This window comes from Rhinopithecus bieti, unplaced genomic scaffold (genome assembly GCF_001698545.2).
Source record: "Rhinopithecus bieti isolate Rb0 unplaced genomic scaffold, ASM169854v2 scaffold_10654, whole genome shotgun sequence".
Taxonomy (NCBI): Eukaryota; Metazoa; Chordata; class Mammalia; order Primates; family Cercopithecidae; genus Rhinopithecus; species Rhinopithecus bieti.
Window position 1 is genome coordinate 182,989 of NW_016806688.1, and position 22,266 is coordinate 205,254.

At 39.2% G+C, this 22,266-nt stretch overlaps 1 protein-coding gene across 1 annotated transcript in view; it reads right to left on the reverse strand.

Annotated features, from left to right (window-relative positions):
* Positions 1 to 22,266, reverse strand: part of MIGA1 (mitoguardin 1) — a 97,989-nt gene that overhangs the window by 26,663 nt on the left and 49,060 nt on the right. Inside the window, exon 8 of the mRNA XM_017877398.1 lies at positions 3,765 to 3,865. Within this exon, the coding sequence (XP_017732887.1) occupies positions 3,765 to 3,865 (101 nt within the window). The remainder of the gene's footprint in view (positions 1 to 3,764; positions 3,866 to 22,266) is intronic.

A 22,266-nucleotide genomic window follows, 5' to 3' on the forward strand; every position in this document is an offset into this window, starting at 1 on the left:
GGTGCGATCTCGGCTCACTGCAAGCTCCGCCTCCAGGGTTCACGCCATTCTCCTGCCTCAGCCTCCGGAATAGCTGGGACTACAGGTGCCCACCGCCACGCCCGGCTAATTTTTTGTATTTTTAGTAGAGACAGGGTTTCACCGTATTAGCCAGGATGGTCTCAATCTCCTGACCTCATGATCTGCCCGCCTCGGCCTCCCAAAGAGCTGGGATTACAGGTGTGACACTGTGCGCAGCAGAGGTATCTGAATTATAAAAAATAAAATTTTCAGCCAGATACAGTGGCTCAAGCCTATAATCCCAGCACTTTGGGAGGCCGACATGGGAGGATTGCTTGAGCTCAGGAGTTTGAGAGCAGCCTGGACAACATGGCAAAACCCCATCTCTATTTAAAAAAATTTTTTTTAAATCAAATTTTCTTTTTAAAGAGAAGCCTATGATTTCTCTATTAATCACATATACACAATTGCAGAGTGGTAATTCTTTAAAACATGGAATCAGCTGGGTGCGGTGGCTCACGCCTGTAATCCCAGCACTTTGGGAGGCTGAGGCAGGCGGATCACAAGGTCAGGAGATCGAGACCATCCTGGCGAACACGGTGAAACCCCGTCTCTACTAAAAATACAAAAAAATTAGCCAGGCGTGGTGGCGGGCGCTTGTAGTCCCAGCTTCTTGGGAGGCTGAGGCAGGAGAATGGCGTGAACCCTGGAGGCGGCGGAGCTTGCAGTGAGCCGAGACCGCGCCACTGCACTCCAGCCTGGGTGACAGAACGAGACTCCGTCTCAAAAAAAGAAAAAAAAAAAAAGGAATCTACAACTAAAAACTGCTCTCTGCAATATTAGTTTCTACCTATTAAATAACAATCTCTTTAACAGATGGAAGGATTAGGAGTAAAATGTGAAGGTACCCTAACATCAAAAAGACTTTTCAGAACTTGAAAGAAAACATTATGCTAAGTGAAAGAAAGCCAAATACAACATATCACATGGTATGATTCCACTTACAAGAAATGTTCAGAATAAGGCAAATTCACAGAGTCAGAAGGTATTGGGTGCCAAGGGCTTGGGGGGTAAAGGGAGATGGAGAGTGACTGCTATTGGGTAGGGGTTTGTTTTTAGGGTAATAAAAATGTTCTGAAATTAGAAAGTACTGCTGGCTGCACCACTATATAAACATACTAAAAACCACTGAACTCTATACTTTAAAAGGCTGAATTTTATGGCATATGAATTACTTGTCAAGAAAGCTATATTTAAAAAAACAAAAACAAAAAACTCTTCATCCGTGGTTCCAAACCAATGTTTGGCAACGCTTATAGAATAAAATCTTGTTAATCACTTTCACAAATGATTGATCTAGTTTATAGAAAAACCTATACCAGAAATTGTTTTAATCTAACTAGGCAAGAAATCTTTCTGGTAATCTTGAAAACGTTTTCGAATGATCAAAAACTGTTTAACTTCCCAAAGGATTCTGAATCTATTAACTTAGTAACTTTCTTCATTAAAACAATTTTCCCTAATTTAACCTTAAGTGCTTGGCATATAGTTAAAAATAATTTAACAAACATTTCTTATAAAAGATTTTATCTTGGAACATTCACATTCTGAGACCATACATTTACACCATGGAAGGAGTCTTAGGATATTTCTTGAATAGTAAGTCCTTTTTGTGTATATTCATGCATTTTGTTTTCCACAAGCATTTAATAATTTTTATTAAATCTTATTAAACAATAAATTTAAAGTGAGTACAATGAACACTTAGCAAAATATTTTTTAAAGTTGCATATTAGAAAAAAAGACTTTAGAGCAATTAGGTATATTGTTCCTCACAATGGAAAAAAAGTGCAAAGTGAATAGCAATTTTTTCTCCTTACAAACCATCTAGGACATAGCATCTACAGAATAGAAAGATAAACATGCACGTAATGAACAGTAAAAGGAAGAGGAAACAGCTTTCCCATAGAACAAGTAAATATATTCTGTCTATTGCAAACTTATAAGTGGAAATTATTTTTTAATGTAAACAAGTAGGAGATGATACTGTAAGTGATGGCTGAAATATACACATACAGAAAAACCTTGAGAGGACAAAAGAAATTATGAATCAGTACTGCTTTCAAAAAGGCAGATCCAAAGTTAAAGGTACAGGTATTGGAATATCTAAAGCTTCCAAACTAGAGATAAAATTCACATATCAGTTATAGATGTGTAATACTATTTTTGTGCATGTGTGTGTGCGACAGTCTCACTCTGTTGCCCAGGTTGGAGTGCAGTGGTACGATCTTGGCACACTGCAACCTCCACCTCCCAGGTACAAGCGATTCTTGTGCCTCAGCCTCCTGAGTAGCTATGATTACAGACATGCACCATCATGCCCGGCTAATTTTTAAATTTTTAGTAGGGATGGGGTTTCACCATGTTGACCAGGCTGGTCTTAACCTCCTGACCTCAGGTGATCTGCACACGTTGGCCTCCCAAAGTTCCGGAATAACAGGAATAAGCCACTGTGCCTGCCCAGATGCATAATACTATTTCTATGAAAAAAGACCACCTAAAATTATAATATCCAAAATCTACTGTAAAAATGCAAATATTCTGAGATAAAATTGGTCATATATAATTTTTAAAGCTGATTTAAGTACAAAATAAAACAAAAGATGACCTCTTTGCAAGCAGTCTCTTTTGGTAAAAAATTTAAATCTCAGTGAAAAATAAATTACCCACAGATTTATAATTCAGTAATCACTACTGTTTATTTATAGCTAGTCTTTTTTCCTCCGCCTATATACTTACATATCATATGTTTTTGTTTCCTTTTTACAAAATTATAATCATACAATCTATATAAAACTTTACATACTAATCTTTTCACTTAACATATGTTCCCATGACATTAAAATTATTGGAAACATGTTTATAGCTCTATAACATTTTTAATTACAGATGTGCCATAATTTGGCATAAGATTGTTTTCCATTTTTCATTGTTATTAAAATGCCACAGTGAATGTGTGTGTGTGTGTGTATACGTATCCATCTATCTATCTATCTATCTATCTTATCTATCTATATATTTTTATTTTATTTTATTTTTTTGAAACAGGGTCTTGCTCTGTCACCCAGGCTGGAATGCAGTGCCACATCATGGCCCACTGCAGTCTTGACCTCTTGGGCTTAAGGGATCCTCCCACCTCAGCCTCCTGAGTAACCAGAACTATAGGCTACTCACTACCACATCTAAGGTCTCACTATGTTGCCCAGGCTGGTCTCAAACTCCAGAGCTCAAGCAATCCTTCCACCTCAGCCTCCTAAAGTACTGGGACTACAGGTGTAAGCCACTGCACCTGGCCAACAGTGAATTTTTTTCAACATATAATCTTTGAATCTGATCACCTTCTTAGAACAAAAATCTAAAAGTATGATTTCTGAACTAAAGAAACTGAACATCCTTAAGACTCTTGATATAAGCTTCAAAATTGCTTTCCATTAACATACTAGTTTCTATGCCTCCCCCATAACCTACAGTATATGAAAGTCCATAACCAAATCACGTGTTTACAGGTCCATCTCCTTAAAGAGAGTGTAAGCTCCTGTAGGAGCTTATTTTCATGTTAGATTTTTTCATTTCTGTATCCTGGTACCTACCACGTGGTAGATGATAAATAAACAGTGACCAAAATGAATTACAGTATAATGACAAGACTGTTGTTTCCACTAAAAAAGAAATAGAAATCCTCATTAGGAACACACATGTCCTACCTCTGCTGCTGAAGCAAAAGAATCCGTGGATGCGATGCTCAAGGTGTCTCGCAGGCCAAAGTCATCCACATTACCCTTCATGGTGATATCTGTATCTTTATCTTAAAAGTAAAAGGTGAAAAGTTCAGAAAGTGATATTCCACATCATTGTGGTACTTCGCATTCCATAGTTTGATTTTGATTTTTTCCCCTATCTTTATTTAGACTACCAGTGTCAAAAGGAAAACAGTAAGAATCCAATGTTTAACTGAATCTGAAACTCTGCGAAGTAGGGGAGAGAGTGTTACAAAGCAAATATTCATTTTTAATTTAAGAAGGAATTAAACTTAACTTTTATTAAAAGGGCTTTTAGTACATAATAAGCAGAGTTGGATTATCTACTATACATGGTAAAGTCAGCATATATCACAGCTAGTTTGCAACAGAGCAATTTATTTGCAAGTGGTCTTGCCCAAATTACAAGAACTTGTAGGTTCATTTAAATCAACTATATTACTAACATAAAATATCTGGCCTGTCACTTGTGATAAGCTGACCAATTAAAACAATTCACAGCCGGGTGCGGTGGCTCACACCTGTAATCCCAGCACTCTGGGAGGCTGAGGCAGGTGGATCACCTGAGGTCAGGAGTTCGAGACCAGCCTGGCCACCACGGCGAAACCCCATCTCTACTAAAAAAATACAAAAATTAGCCTGTAGTCCCAGCTAGTTGGGAGTCTGAGGCACGAGAATTGCTTGAACCCGGGAGGTGGAGGTTGCAGTGAGCCAAGATCGCACCACTGCACTCCAGCCAGGGGGACACATCAAGACTCTATCTCAAAAAAACACCACCACCAAAAAAAAAAGCAAACAACAACAACAAAAAAACAAGAAGGTATTTGTGACTTTTTCAGGCTTTAATGAGACCTACTTTAAAAACTGAACAGTCAAAACAATCACACCTAGGTCCTTGATGTTTACTCTGCTTACCTGAGGGTCAAATATAAATACCCCCCAAATTTTAAAAGGCTGAAAAAGTTCAAATTCTTTGGAAAGAGTTTATCTTACCCTATCAAGACAGGCTGTTAGCAATACTTGTCATTCGGAATGTGGGTATGAATATCCTCATGTACTATTATCAGGAATTTAATTGTTAACATTAAATCTTCAAACAAATACTTTCCTGCTTACATATGTGACTAAAATGGAGAAAACAAGTAATAAACTTCAAAATGTATCACAAGTATGAAAGAGCAAAGAATAAAATATATATATTCTTATTTTGATTCTCAATCTGCTAAGTTTGTCAGACACTATCTTCTTTAAAATGAAACCAGCTGGCTGAGGTAGCTCATGCCTGTAATCATCCCAGTGCTTTGGGAGGCTGACGCAGGAGGATCACTTGAGTCCAGGAGTTTTGAGACTAGCCTGGGAAACACAGTGAGACCTTGGGAAAAAAAAAAAAAAAAAAAGCCAGGTGTTGTGGCACATGCTCAGGAGGCTGAGGCAGGAAAATTGCTTGACTCCAGGAGTTTGAGGCTGCAGTGAGCTATGACTGCACCACTGCACTCCAGCCTGGATATCAGAGTGAGACCTTGTGAAAACAAAGAGAAAGGAGAGACAGAGGGAGAGAGAAACCAGAATTCTCCTTGGCTTTCATTCATCCAAATTTTCATAATTTTTCCAAAATTAAAATTTATTATCTCTACTAGAAATCTGTCAAATTCTGTTTAAAACCCTAAGTACCAGAAAACACAACTTGTGACTCTACCTAGGAAGTATGTTTTTTTTTTATTCAAAGCATCAATTTAGCTTCAATTAAATGTTTAAATCAAAAGTTATACAACCAATTATATTCCAAGCTCTACAACAAGCAGAAGAGAGAATAAGCCACAAGTGGTGCAAGGTTCATTCCTATTAAGTACCAAAAATAATCATACATGTAACTTTTTTTTTCCTACTTTATGTTTGGTGTGATCAGACTTTACGTTTTAAGTATTTACCTTCCAAGTTTAAAGTATAATTGTTTTCGGATGACGTTTACATCAATCCTTTTAAAGTACCTAAAACTTTTCGTCTTAAAAATCTTTCTACTACTAAATGACTATTAATGGAACAAAATCTGAGGTTAAATTATTCCATTATAAAACATTTTAGAAATTTATATTTTCTATTAAACTGGAGAATAAAACAACATAATTGTTTCACACTTATAAATAGCTATCAAACTGGTATTTTGGAGACACAATTATCCAGAAAACTCCCATAATTCTCTTTTCAGTGCATATTAAGGCTTTTTAAATACAAATACACACACACTGAGCTTTTATACAAAACTTAATCCTCCTGTACAAGCTTCAAAGCGTTATCTTAATTATTTTCCATTCTCAGTATTATTTTCACAAAAAGAAATCACAGTTTTACAATTTTCATTATGTCACGGCATTATCAGAGTGGGATTAAATTTTATTTTATTTTATTTATTTATTTATTTTGAGACGGAGTTTTGCTCTTGTTGCCTAGGCTGGAGTGCAATGGTATGACCTTGGCTCACCGCAACCTCCGCCTCCCGGGTTCAAGTGATTCTCCTGCCTCAGCCTCCCGAGTAGCTGGGACTACAGGAACACACCACCACACCTAGCTACTTTTTGTATTTTTAGTAGCGACAGGGTTTCACCATGTTGGCCAGGCTGGTCTCGAACTCCCAAACTCAGGTGACTCACCCACCTCAGCCTCTCAAAGTACTGGGATTACAGGCGTGAGAGCCACTGCACCCGGCCGAGAGTGGGATTAAATTTACAAGTCAATTAACTCTTGGTTCCATATGGCTTTTGCTATTTTCAGAGTAGAATATAGACATTTATCTAGTGTCACTTTACCTTTCAGACATTACCTGTGAGATGTCAAAAGTCTGTTTTACTTTAGTCAACAGTAACAGTAACAATATTCAATGTCATCCAGATCAGTTACCATACTTGTACTTTATTTTTTAAAACATCTAACAAAGAAAAATGGCTCAATTCCAGAGGAACTAGAAGGATTTACTCATTAAATCCAAGTCCATAAACCATAGACTATACCTCTTATTTCAGTAATTGCTATGATTCCTGGAATGGCAGCTAAATTATTACAAAGAGAAATAATACATCTGTTTTTCAGATACGATAGTCAAAAGTATAAAGAAAGAATCTTGGGCAATATCCCAAACTAACTGCTTTCATGCATTCAATTAAAGTTTAAAATACTCTTTCTTAAAAGTATCATCATTGGCTGGGTGTGGTGGCTCACGCCTGTAATCCCAGCACTCTGGGAGGCTGAGGTGGGTGGATCACTTGACGTCAGGAGTTCAAGACCAGCCTGACCAATATGGTGAAACTCTGTCTCTACTAAAAATACAAAAATTAGCCAGGCATGCTGGTGCATGCCTGTAATCCGAGCTACTCAGGAGGCTGAGGCAGGAGAATTGCATGAACCCAGGAGATGGAGGTTGCAGTGAGCCAAGATCGCGCCACTGCACTCCAACCTGGGTGACAGAGCAAGAATACATCTCCAAAAAAAAAAAAAAAGAGGTATCATCAACTCTTGGCCAGGCGCAGTGGTTCATGCCTTTAATTCCAGCACTTTGGGAGGCTGAAGCAGGCGAATCTCTTAAGCCCAGGAGTTCAAAACCAGCCTGGGCAATATGGCAAAACCCTGTCTTTACAAAAAATTAGCTGGCGCAGTGGCACACATCTGTAGTCTCAGCTACCTGGGAGGCTAAGCGGGAGGATCACTTGAGCCTGGGAGGCAGTGGCTGCAGTGAACCGAGACTGCACCACCGTATTCCAGCCTGGATGACAGAGCAACGGTCTGTCTCAAAACAAAACAAAACAAATGAAAAGTATTATCAACTCAACTGTGGTATTGAAAGACAGTGACAGCATGGAAAACTGAAAACCAAAGGCAGCCAGGTGCAATGGCTCATGTCTGTAATCTCAACACTTTGGGAGGCTGAGGCGGGAGAATCACTTGAGCCCCAGGAGTTCGAGATCAGCCTGGGCAACAGAGAGAGACTCCAGCTCTACAAAAAATTTAAAAAGTTAGCAGACGCCGGGCGCAGTGGCTCAAGCCTGTAATCCCAGCACTTTGGGAGGCCAAGATGGGTGGATCACGAGGTCAGGAGATTGAGACCATCCTGGCTAACATGGTGAAACCCCGTCTCTACTAAAAAATACAAAAAACTAGCCGGGCGAGGTGGCGAGCGCCTGTAGTCCCAGCTACTCAGGAGGCTGAGGCAGGAGAATGGCGTAAACCCGGGAGGCGGAGCTTGCAGCGAGCTGAGATCCGGCCACTGCACTCCAGCCTGGGTGACAGAGCGAGACTCCGTCTCAAAAAAAAAAAAAGTTAGCAGAGTGTGGTGGTGTGCACCTAAAGTTCCAGCTTCTTGGGAGGCTGATGCGGGAGAATCGCTTGAGCCCACCAGTTCAAGGCTGCAGTGAGCCATGATCGTACCACTATACTCCAGTCTGGGTGACAGAATGACACTCTGTCTCTTAAAAAAAAGAAAAAAACCTAATGCTTCATTGATCTTAGTCAATATTTTCAGAAACTTCTTACTGAATTTTTCTCAGCCAAAAAAAAAAAGAAAAAAATCCTAAAACCACAGTGAAATATCATTACATACCTACCAGAATCACTAAAATTGGGGAAAAATGGGTTTTTTTTTTGGGTCGAGGATGTATGGTCAGTGGAAACTCTCACACACCACTGGTAGAAACAACTGGTAGAACCACTTTGAAAAGTTTGGCATTACCTATGAAAGTTCAAGATTGCTTTCTCTATGACCTAACAATTCTACCCTTGGGTGTGTTTTACAGAAATGCATGCTTATATGCATAAGAGTGTTCATAATAACACTGTTTATAATAGCTCCAAACTGGAAAAAAACACAAATGTCCAAATACAGAACAAACCATAGTATATTCATACAATGAAATACTAAACAACAATGAAAATAAATGAATTGCTGCTACATGCAGTAACATGGATCAATCTAACAATATGTTGAGTGAAGGATTATACGAAGAATTCATTCACAATGAAAAATTATTATTAAATTCACTCAAGCAAAATTCAAAAACAGACAAAACTAAACATACTTAGTGATAAAATTATTTTTAGCCGGGCGCGGTGGCTCAAGCCTGTAATCCCAGCACTTTGGGAGGCTGAGACGGGCAGATCACAACGTCAGGAGATCGAGACCGTCCTGGCTAACACGGTGAAACCCCATCTCTACTAAAAATACAAAAAACTAGCCGGGCAAGGTGGCGGGCGCCTGTAGTCCCAGCTACTCGGGAGGCTGAGGCAGGAGAATGGCGTAAACCCAGGAGGCGGAGCTTGCAGTGAGCTGAGATCCGGCCACTGCACTCCAGCCTGGGCAACAGAGCGAGACTCCGTCTCAAAAAAAAAAAAAAAAAAAATTATTTTTAAAAGCTAGAAGGTGACTGGGCACAGTGGCTCATGCCTGTAATCCCAGCACTTTGGGAGGCCAAGGTGGGTGGATCACCTGAGGTCAGGAGTTTGAGAACAGCCTAGCCAACATGGCGAAATCATACCTCTACAAAAGAATACAAAAATTAGCCAGGTGTGTTGGCAGGCACCTGTAATCCCAGCTACTCAGAAGTCTGAAACACGAGAATTGCCTGAACCCAGCAGGTGGAGGCTGCAGTGAGCCAAGATCGTACCACAGCACTCCAGTCTGGGTGACAGAGTGAGACTCTGTCTCTAAATAAATAAATAAGCTGGAAGGTAATTAGCCTGAGCATCAGGACAGCTGCACTCCAGGCTGGGTGACAGAGTGAGACTCTGTCTCAAAATAAATAAATAAATAAATAAGCTAGAAGGTAATTAGCCTGAGGATCAGGACACTGGTTCATTCTGCAGGTGACTGGAAGGGATTATAAGAAAACCCATCTGGAAAGCTGGCAATGTTTTACGTTTTGCTGTACATGATAATTNATCACCTGAGGTCAGGAGTTTGAGAACAGCCTAGCCAACATGGCGAAATCATACCTCTACAAAAGAATACAAAATTAGCCAGGTGTGTTGGCAGGCACCTGTAATCCCAGCTACTCAGAAGTCTGAAACACGAGAATTGCCTGAACCCAGCAGGTGGAGGCTGCAGTGAGCCAAGATCGTACCACAGCACTCCAGTCTGGGTGACAGAGTGAGACTCTGTCTCTAAATAAATAAATAAGCTGGAAGGTAATTAGCCTGAGCATCAGGACAGCTGCACTCCAGGCTGGGTGACAGAGTGAGACTCTGTCTCAAAATAAATAAATAAATAAATAAGCTAGAAGGTAATTAGCCTGAGGATCAGGACACTGGTTCATTCTGCAGGTGACTGGAAGGGATTATAAGAAAACCCATCTGGAAAGCTGGCAATGTTTTACGTTTTGCTGTACATGATAATTACGTAAGAATGTGTGATAAATCATTGTACTTTTTTGTTTTGTGCACTTTCCTCTAAGGATTTAAATAGAAGGAAAGAAAAGAAAGCAGTATCAACTATATATCTTGGTCCCAAATAGCTGAGAGCAGAAAAGGCTCAGAGCTTCAAAGGTAGGAGGAAGCAGGGTAAGACAATGAATGCTTTCTATATTTCAGTGTTGCCAATGATGCTGTAAATTATTACCACACAGGAATTTTATATCCTGATTGAGAAAGCATCTATAACGATGCTAGATTCAAAAGTCAAAAGACCTGATGAGTGTTAAATATAACAGCAAATTGAAAATAATTTATTTGTACCCTGTAGTGAATACCAACAGTATTAGTAGTGTATAATGCCAAGCATATACCACTCATAACCTTTTTTCTCTAGCTCTGCAACCTTTCTTTGCTATTTAGTGATTGGTTTAGGATTTTAAGTGGGAATGTTTAAGTGGGGATAACCAAATACTTTCAAGAAGGAGAAGACATGGAAACTAAGGAATGTCTGCTATTTAATCATAACAATAGAAGCGTGATGTGATTAATCAAAATACACATTTATTTTTCACTCAATACTTGCCAGATACCAAGTTACATGCTTTATATGTATTATCTTATTTTTAATCTCCACAATAACCCTTTGATGAGGTAGATACTATTAGTTTTCTCATTTTATGTATCAGGAATCTAAGGTACAGAGAGGCTAAGTAGCTGCTACATACATACACATCTAAGAAAGAGAACAGTAGGATTCAAATTCAGGTCGTCTGATATCAGATGCTATGCTATAACACTATGGAGCCCTGGAGTCCAATACAGTAGCTCCTAGTTAAATGTGTCTATTAAACACATGAAATGAGATGTGCTGCAAGTGTAAAATACATAATAGATTCTGAAGACTTAGTACCAAAAAACAGAAAACGTTAATACATACTAGGCTTAAGAAAATATATTAAAATTCATTTTATCTGTTTTTTTTGAGCCTTTAATGTGGCTACCAGAAATTTTAAAATTACATCTGTGGCTCACATTATATTTCTATCGGACAGTGCTGTTAGAGCATTCGTTGTTCATATTTTAACTACAGTGCAAAGAGCTTCCAAGTTCTTTAGAAGACTCAGATTCAGCTTATATTTTTTGAGTGACTACTATGTGTCTACTATTAGTATTCTACTAAGTGCTTTCACAGACTATTTTACTTGACATACGTAATTATTAGAGAAGAATAGCCTAATTATGTATATTGAGTTTTTCATTGTAACTTGGGGGAAAAAAAGCCCTTTTCTAATCAGATGGCTCCTCCATTGGTTTTCAAAGCTTTCCATTATCTCTGATTACCCTACCTATCCAATGTTCTTTTCCATCAATTACTTAAAAAAAAAAACAACTCTCTGCTTTATCTGAGGGTATGTTCACCATATCCCCACTTGTCATACAGTAATGCAGTGGGTAAAAGCGCAGTTTCTGGATTCAGCCAGTCGGCATCTGGATCCTGATCCTAAGATTTGCTACTTACCCACCTAGGTAAACTGAGGATAGCAATACTAATTTCCTAGAGTTGTTGCAAAAGTTAAATGAGATTTGTGGAGGCACAGTACTTGGTCCATCATGAGTGTAAAATAATTTTTGCTCTTACTATCATTGCCAAATACATTCTTTATTCAAGCCTGTGGTTCCTCCTGTTTCTTCTCTACATATAACCTACTCTCCTTCTGCTCCCTTGCCCCGTGCTACCCACAAGCACATTTTTTAAAAATACTCAGCTCAGGTATTATCCCCTGTAAACATCCTCCAAAATTTATCTAATTTTTTGCTCCTATGTAAGGCAGTATAGCAAAAGTGTTAAACACCATGGGTTCTAGAGCTTGAATTCCGATACTGACTCTGTTACTTACTAGCTGTGTAACCTTGAGCAAGTTTCTTATCTTCTCTGTTCCTCAATATTCCCATTTCCTTTCCCTTTTGTTTTTCCTGGTGGTTCCTACAGTTCTCAGGAGATTATTGAACACATAATAAACACTAAAATATTTGTTCATGTAAACTAAAATTTATTATTATAAATGGACCATCCCCAGGACACGAAAATCTCTAGAGAGCCTATCATATACTTACTCTGGGTCATTTTGCCTATGACTTTAACTTGTTTGCAGAACCCCGTTAAATTTCTTACCTTTCTTTCTCACTCTCTCTTTCTTTTTTTCTTTTTTTGAAACAGACTCTCGCTCTCTTGCCTAGGCTGGAATGCAGTGGAGTGATCTTGGTTCACTGCAACCTCCACCTCCCAGGTTGAAGCAATTCCTGTGCCTCCACCTCCCAAGTAGCTGGAATTAGAGGTGTATCACCACGCCTGGCTAATTTCTGTATTTTTAGTAGAGATGGGGTTTCACCATGTTGACCAGGCTGGTCTCGATCTCCTGACCTCAAGTGATCCACCCGGCTTGAAATCCCAAAGTGCTGGGGTTACAAGTGTGAGCCACCGCACCTGGCTTACTTCTTATGTTTCTAATAGCCAGCCCTAACTTAACTAAACTTATCACACTATCTTGTAAACCTGAAATATGCAGCTTGCACTCCTTAATGAATGATAATGAACATCAGAAGTGCATTTTAAAAAGTTTCCACAAACTGGTTGATTGTACATTAAATTTAAAATACTCTGTAAATTATCACACTGGCTCTCAGTGAAGTAGCTCTTTTTTATTTTGGTAACATTTTAAAATAAGTAAATCCAAAATTTAAAAAAAATTTAAATTGTCTCAATCACCCAGAACTTTTCAAACATTCACTGTACACAGATATAAACAATGATATTCTTTGGAAGTACATTAAAACCATAATGTTTACTCTTAACTCAATTGTCACATATTCTAGGCCAAAAATCTGACTGGATTCAAGCCTTACCCCTTCTTTCACAATCCCATAATTCACATATTACTTGAGTTTTTTCCAAAGCAGGATTTGCTTTACAAGTTTTAAAGAGAACTAGAAGTCCTGGAACTTGGACTTTCAGGTCTGGATCTATTTCCTTAGACCTATCCAAGTGGGTTTTCTACATTTCACTTTTGCCATCACTAGGCACATTCTATTTTCTGTCACTCAGAAAACACTGGGTCTATTTTAACCTCAGCAGATTCTAGTAGAGATTCCAAAGATGCCACTCTTCTTTTAAAGTCCAGGCTGTCCACTGTAGATTTCCTAAGGCGAGCAAGACAACGAAGCCTGCCAATTGTCTCAATGTCATCTGACTTCTATGTCAACAACTTTTCTGCAGGTGATATTCAGCAATTTAAACATGACTTGGAACCTTGTCCTTTCTATGCTTTTATTAAAAATGGAAAAGCTTCTGCTGTTGACAAGACAAGCTATTTTCCAAACAGAGTCTGTTATAATTTGTTTAAATAATCAAGTCTAGGAAACCACTGCTGCTCTTTGTTTACTCTGTATGACTATCTGCCCATACATACTGTAGATAATTTTTATTTTCTGATTTGTTTTAAAATGCTACAGTATAATTTGACAGAAAGAACAAAGTTGAATATAAAATCAGAAAAAACATAATTTCAGAAAGTGAAAACTAACAGAGTTATGATATTTTCTTGATTTTTAACTTCAGTGTGCCTTAATATTGAAAAGAGAAACAATAAAATCCACTGAAACAAAAGAAAAGAGAACTTGGGGCAGGTGCAGTGGCTCATGCCTGCAATTCTGGTGCTTTGGGAGGCTGAGGCGGGAGGACTACTTGACCCCGAGAGTTCAAGACCAGCCCAGGCAACATACTGAAATCCCGTCTCTACATAAAATAAAAACATTAGCCAGCCGTGGTTGTGCACACAATGTAGTCCCAGCTATTCAAGAGACTGAAGTAGGAGGGTCACTTGAGCCTAGGAGTTTGAGGCTGCAGTGGTTAGGATCATGCCACTGCACTCCAGCCTGGGCAACAGAGTGAGACCCTGTTCCTCTAAAAAAGAAAAAAAAAAAGTTACATATGATGAGGTGGTGAGAATAATAAAAAAAAAAGAAAAAAGAAAAAAGGAGAACTAGTCAAAGTTTTTTTTTTTTTTTTTTTTTTTTTTTTTTTTTTTTTGAGAGGGAGTCTCTCTATCGCCCAGGCTGAGTGCAGTGGCCGGATCTCAGCTCACTGCAAGCTCCGCTCCCGGGTTTAGGCCCATCTCCTGCCTCGCCTCCCGAGTAGCTGGGATACAGGCGCCCGCCACTTCGACGGCTAGTTTTTTTGTATTTTTTAGTAGAGACGGAGGGTTTCACCTTGTTAGACAGGATGGTCTCGATCTCCCTGCCTCGTGCATCGCTTGTCTCGGCCTCCCAAAGTGCTGGGATTACAGGCTTGAGCCACCACGCCCGGCCTAGTCAAAGTTCTTGATTTGTGATGACTTACAAAGTTTCACCTATGTGAAATAATGTATGTACAAAACAGCCTGATATTACTGAAAAGATTTCCACAATAGTTGTCTCTGGCATTCCCTATTTATCAAAATTTTTATATGCTATGATTGACCAACACAACAACTGTGATTCCTAACTGGGAAGTACAGCTGCCAATGCAAACTGAGTATTAGAAGGAAAGGGAATGGGAACCATTCAAACACTTTGGAAGAGTAACAGCATTTTCTACACCCTCTCCCCTTTTATTTAAAGAAGAAAGAAGTGACTAGATTAACCCAAAGTGGAGCAAGAAGTCATTAAGATTAGGTCTGCAGTTACAGAGACTTGAGCAGGGCCATGAGGTACAACTGGTCATTCTGTATGTTACACAAAGGTCCCCTGCCAAGGGAATAAGTCAGGGCAGAAATCCAGCCCAAATACTAGACCTGCATCTTCCTGAAGTAAAGTGGACCTTCTTGGCACAAAGGTCCCCTCCCAAGGGGCTTACATGGATGGCCCTTTGTCTAAATCACATAAAGACCTTATATGGGCAGTGATGGTCCTGGACATAGAAATCCAAGCTGTTAAGACATAACTTCAATACAAAACAGGCAAAGGCAAGCAGCAGAAATTTCTCAGGTTTCAGGGACCCCAACAATTTTCATTATATTGTTTTCTTCTTTGAATCTACTTTAACTTGTATACCAGTTAAGTTTCATATTGTGTTATTACTAAACCCTTTAAAAATAAGATTATGAGCCTTAACACATGGGAGGAAATTACTAAGCCAAATTTCTCATATGTTGCACAATGTGTACTCTGTATATTTAGATGTCTGAGTATACAACTTAAGCTGACAATTCATATCATTCCCTAAAAATAAACCCTCAGGGAGTTTATCCTCCAACCACAATGATTCTGCAGGAAAGGGAGACGACAAGGTCTTAGAGATTCAACTTGGGGCTGACATTTGATGTAAGATGTTAGGCCGAGGTATTTCCTCTTGTTGCCAAGTTCATTCAGTATTTCTAAATGTTCTATCTGGCTGCTTACCAAAAAAGAAGAATAACATCTCTCTAGTGGTCAAGAGGTTCTACTTGACAGCTTTTCCTATGCTGTGCCAGAGAATTTGTGCAGTCAGCACTAAGCTGGCAAAATCTCAAATTTTCCCTTAAAGGATGTCCACTGACTCAATAAAATCCTATAAAGGAGCAGCAACAAAAATGGATAAAATATTTAAACTGTGCCAGCCACACTTCCAGACTTCTTCAAACTCATAAATTTGATTATGACTTCTTATAATCCTCAATGGCTCCGTTTTGCCTAAAGGTGCAAAGCAAGGACCTTCATAATTTATGTCCTGCCCAGCTTTCTAGGTTCATCTCCCACCACTCCCCATATATAGTGTTCCCAAAACATATTAAATAACTTGTAGGTCCCTAAACAGGCTCCACTCTGCACCTTGATTCATGTTCTTCCCTCTACTTGGAATGCTCTTTTCTCAACTGTCTCCCTAGCAGACCATTTTTCTTTAAGTGTCACTCCTTCTGTGAAACATTTCCATGAGCCCCGCTCCAGGAATAATCACATGCTTTTCTTTGATGTTCCCATAGCACTTTATAACATGTTATTATGTACTTACTCCACTGTCTATTTTTTAATGCCTGTTTCCAAAACTAGACTAAGCATTGCCTAAAGGCAGAAATGAAATCTTCATCTTTACTTCTCCAGTGTCTTACACCATGTTTGACATATACTAGGAAATTAAATGTTTGCTAAATAAATATTCCAGACCCAAGATTCTGTGAGCTCATTCTGCACAAACATAGATTAGGAAGATGCCTAAACACATATCTGAAATATGTGAAGCAATGCTTTCAATTAAGCCACAAAAATTCCTGGTTTGTTTTTAAGAACTAAATCTGTTCCTACACATCAATATAAAAGAATCTCAAAGTCCTCTGTTTCTGCCATAAAAATAACATTTATCATACAGGCTTCAGAGTTGCCTGCTAATACTACTACTGCAAATATATACTACTCTTCACATGAAGTGTAACTACCCAAAATATGAAGCCCAATTAATTTTAGAAGGAAATGAAATTAGAGATTAATAAGTTGGAACTTTATTCATTTAAACCATACCAAGAAACTGTGGGCAAGATACATCTGTTGTTAATCAGGTTCACTTTTTTGATGGTGGTGTTTTGTTTTGAGACAAGGTCTTGCAGCCTCAACTTCCTGGGCTTAAGCAATCCTCCCACCTCACACCCAGTTTACTTTTAAACTGGCATTAAATCCAGCAATTTACTCCTGGCCAAAGAGCCTAACCAAAGTGGGTAAAGAATAATGTTAATTCCTGAATGTACTGTTACAAAAATAAACTTCCAAAGTATGTAATGACACACATTCTTCATGATATGACAGTAACAGAAGTCTCCTAAAGTATAAGTTATTCCTGGTGTTAGAGATTGGTAGAATCCCACATTTTGGTGGAAGATGAGAATTTCCTCATGAGAGATTGGTAGAATATCTCTGAGTTGTTGTGGCCAACTAAAGCCTAATTTTTACCAAAATAATTCAGATAATACAAATTTCTGTTTCTTATAAAATATATAAATACATACTTTATTGTGTGATATTTGAAATGTATAAAAATTATCTACATAGCATAGACATGCTTCTGGACTCAAAATAATAAAACAAACATGTTTGCATTTGCCACCCATTTATAGCCACTTTTCAAAGCTTACAAAATTACTTGTTCATTAAGGAACGATAACACCATCACACAGAAATACACTGTACATATCTTCTTACGTGAAACTCGGGTTCCCAAATGAATTTCACAGATATTCAGATACTGCAGCAAAAAACAGCTGCAGATAACTAAAGAATTAACCCACATGTCCCAAACAAGATCTGTTTACTTTTAAGTTCTTATCTTAGGCTCTTAAACAGGCTGAGGGCACTTCAATTGTGAGGTATGGGAAGAAATGGAAGTGGAGTGGAAAAGTTACAGAAGGATCTTCTGCTTTGTGGATGGAGGTTAGGCTCTGAGTCTAACTGCTCAGTATTGTAGAATATACTAACTTATATTGCTTTCTAACTGCTCCATTAAGTGTGTTAGTTACCCCATCAGACTACAAGCAACCTGAAAATAGGCACATTAGCCCTTATTTCATCTGAATTTCATCACATGCTTCAGAGTTGTGTTTAAGTATTTGTTTGCTGTGTAAGGTACACAGAAAATAAATAAATACTTAAAACTGATTTTAAGCTATATCTGCCTTAAAGTCTCCACGTGTATCTCTGCCATTAATGCTCCTTTACCTTAATGAGAGGCTATAGCCACAGGGAAATATAGTCTTTGATTCTGTATGGGGGGCCAGCTGACTTATGGTCCTTTTTCTGATACAGCTCTCTTCAGACATAAAAAGATTATAACACTCTACCCAAAGCGGTGAGATAGGGCAGGGGTGGGGGGAGGGGGGTGGGGTATCGGGATGAAAGAATAAGTGGTGAAAAGATGAAATAAAAATAAACATGTTATCATTCCCAGATAATACGTGGTCTAAATAAAAACGCCAAAAGACCTATGTTGAATTACTGGTATTACAACTAATAAGAGTTCACAAGAGTTGTTAATATTCAAATGCAAAAACCAACATTTAAGATCCCAGCAATGACAAATTAGAAAATGTAAATTTAGGCCGGGCCCGGTGGCTCAAGCCTGTAATCCCAGCACTTTGGGAGGCCGAGACGGGCGGATCACGAGGTCAGGAGATCGAGACCATCCTGGCTAACATGGTGAAACCCCGTCTCTACTAAAAAAATACAAAAAACTAGCCGGGCGAGGTGGCGGGCACCTGTAGTCCCAGCTACTGGGAGGCTGAGGCAGGAGAATGGCATAAACCCAGGAGGCGGAGCTTGCAGTGAGCTGAGAACCGGCCACTGCACTCCAGCCCGGGCGACAGAGCGAGACTCCGTCTCAAAAAAAAAAAAAAAAAAAAAAAAAAAAAAAAAAATTTAAAAAAGATAACCACTTATAATATGACAACGAAACCATAAGGGACTTAGGAAAAAAGACATATAAGACATTTATGAAGAAGATTATAAAACATTATGAAAGATGTAAATGAAGACCTAAGTAAACAATCATACCATGTTCACAGATATAAAAGTTATAAATATGAAAATGTAAATTCGTCTACAGCTGACCGATAAATACAATATAATAATCAAAATCCCAAGAGAGTTTTTCATGAAACTTGACAAGCTGTCCTAAACTTCACATGGAAAAGCAAAGGGCTAAGAATAGTCATGACAAGTCTCAAAAAGCCCCACAGTGAATGGACTCACCCTGCCAAGTGTCAAGATTTATTATAAAGCTATATAAAGCTACAGTAATTAAGACACTGTGAAACCAATGCAGGAAACAAACAGACTAGCAGAATAAAATAGAGAGACCAGAAAAAACACACAGAAAGACTTGACATATGACAAGGGAGGGGCTTTGCAAATCAGTCACAAAAGAATATATTATTCAAAGAGAGGTGCTGAGGCAACTACCTATCCAAACGTTAAAAACAAAACAATAAAATAAATTTTAAAAAACTTCTATGGCCGGGCACAGTGGGTCATACCTATAATCTCAGCACGTTGGGAGGTTGAGACAGGAGGATCACTTGAAATCAGGAGTTCAAGACCAGCCTAGCCAACATGGTGAAACCCTGTCTCTACTAAAAATACAAAAAAATTAGCTGGGCGTGGTGGCAGGTGCCTGTACTCCCAGCTACTAGGAAGGCTGAGGTACAAGAATCACTTGAACCTAGGAGGTGAAGGTTGCAGTTAGCTGAGATCGTGCCACGGCACTCCAGCCTAGGTGACAGAACGAGACTCTGTCAAAACAAACAAACAAAACTTCTAGAACATTTTTTAAGGGACAGGGTCTCACTCCGCCACCCAGGCTGAAGTGCAGTGGTGCCATCCTAGCTCACTACAGCTTCAAACTCCCAGGCTCAAAAGATCCTCCTACCTCAGCCTCCCAAGTAGTTGAGACCACAGGCATGCCACCACGCCCAGCTAACTACTTTTATAAAATTAATTCTTCTACTTATTTTTTTGTAGAGACAGTGTCTCACTATGTTGCCCAGGCTGGTCTCAAACTCTTGGCCTCAAGCAATCCTTCCACTTTGGCCTCCCAAAGTGCTGGGATTACATGCATGAGCCACCACACCTGACCAACTTCTAGAAGAATAAAGACCTAAATACGAAAAACAAAACTTTGAAAACAAAGCTTTAACACTTTCCATGGAAAATATAAAAGAATTATCTTTACCCCTCTAAACAATACATAGAAAGCACAAACCATATAGGAAAGACTGAAAAATGTGGTGACATTAAAATTAAATATCTTGGACCAGGTGCAATGGCTCATGCCCATAATCCTAGCACTTTGGGAGGCTGAGACAGGAAGATCACTTGAGCCCAGCCTATGAAATATAGGGAGACTCCCATGTCTACAAAAAATACAAAAAAATCAGCTGGGTGGGGTGGCACATGCCTGTAGTCCCAACTACTTGGGAGGCTGAGGTGGGAGGATCCCTTGAGCCCAGTAGTTCAAGGCTATAGTGAGCTATGGTCACGCCACTGCACTCCAGCTTGGGTGACAAGAGTGAGACCCTGTCTCAAATTTTAAAAGAAAAAACAAAAGAGAAGCAGACTTACTGGCAATAGTACTTTATATATATTTGAGGCCTAAAATAAAATACACAGGAACCATATATTACATTTTCCTCAGGTACTTTAAAATTAGTTTTAAATTTCTACTTCACTAAAATAAAGTTCTATATTTAATAAACTGAAATTATTACATTAATTTACTTAAATTTATTGCAAAAAACCTTAACGTTATCCATCTTGTCTATCCATCCAAATATCTATCATTCAAATACTACCTGCAGGGCCTCATAAGCAGAAAATGCATATGAGAATCACCTGCTGAACTAGGAAATACAAACCCACAGCTTCATGTCCCAACCCCAAAGTTTCAACTTCAGTAGGTCTAGAGCAAAACCTACGAAGGTGATTCTGATAAACATCATAGAAGACCCATCGACCTACTACTACCCCTATACTACATTCAAACCAGTTTCAGACACTGAATAGAATTAAATATGTCTTCTGTCCATAAGGAGTTTAAGGTTTAGCACAACAGAATGGATATGTACATAAATAATTATACTGTCAAAAGTAATCAATGTCACAAAGGAAACCATTAAACCTCCCCACCCACCTTTAATTAATTAATTAATTAATTTATGAGACAGAGTCTCACTCTGTTCCCCAGGCTGGAGTGCAGTGGCCCAATCTTGGTTTACTGCAGCTTCCTCCTCCTGGGTTCAAGCTATACTCCTATCTCAGCCTACCAAGTAGCTGGGACCACAGGCGCACACCACCACACCCAGCTAATTTTTGTATCCCATCTTCATATTTCATATAGGACTTCCACTCCAATCTCCAAGAAGCAGCTATTCTGGTTTTACATTTTAAGTTGCTCCCTTCACCTCTTCATTTGCTCCTCCCCATGGGAAGAGTAACTTGGCTAATGCTGAGAACCTGCATACAATTAACCAGGGAGAGGCAAATAAGATAAAATTAATGTTCACTAGCTCTTGGTGTACACTAGTTCACTCTCCTGAGACTTTCTAGAGAAAGGTCAGGGTCTGCAAACCCATCATCACTTTTGTTCTAGATCTCACTCCTTCTGAGCTGGACAAAGTGTTGGCAGAAATTGTAAGGCAGGCAGGGAATCTCTAAGCAGCTAGCTGGGTAAGTATGTTGTTAATTTGCTCTGTATTCTCTTCTCCAGACATTTTATTTTATTTTATTTTTTTATTTTTCTTATTTTTTTGAGACAGGGTCTCACTCTGTAACCCAAGCTGGAGTGTGGTGGTATGATCATAGGTCACTGCAGCCTTGATCTCCAGGACTCAAGCAACCCTCCCCACTCAGCCTCCCAAGTAGCTGGGATTACAGGCGTAAGCCAACACACCCAGCTTCCAGAGAACTTTTTTGAGGGGAAAGGAAGAAGTAGTAAAAAGCCTTAAAACATTGTCCAATCCGGCTATTAAGGAAAAAAGTTTAGGTCCAGTGTGGTGGCACACACCTGTAATCACAGTTACTCGGGAGGCTGAGGCAAGAGAATCACTTGAACCCAGGAGGCAGAGGTTGCAGTGAGCTGAGATCATGCCACTGCACTCCAGCCTGGGTGACAAGAGCAAAACTCCATCTCAAAAAAAAAAAAAAAAAAAAAAGCCGAGTGCAGTGGCACACACCTGTAAGCCCAGCACTTTGGGAAGCCGAGGTGGAGGATCACGAGGTCAGAAGTTCAAGACCAGCCTGAGCAACATGGTGAAACCCTGTCTCTACTAAAAATACAAAAATTAGCCAGGCGTGGTGGCAGGTGCCTATAATCCCAGCTACTCAGGAGGCTGAGGAAGGAGAACTGCCTGAACTCAGGAGGCAAAGGTTGCAGTGAGCCAAGAAGGCGCCACTGCACTCCAGCCTGGGCAACAGAACAAGACTGCATCTCCAAAAAAAAAAAAAACAAACAAAAAAAAACAATACTCCTTAAGGACTGAGACCAAGAAACAGTATCAGAGGCTGA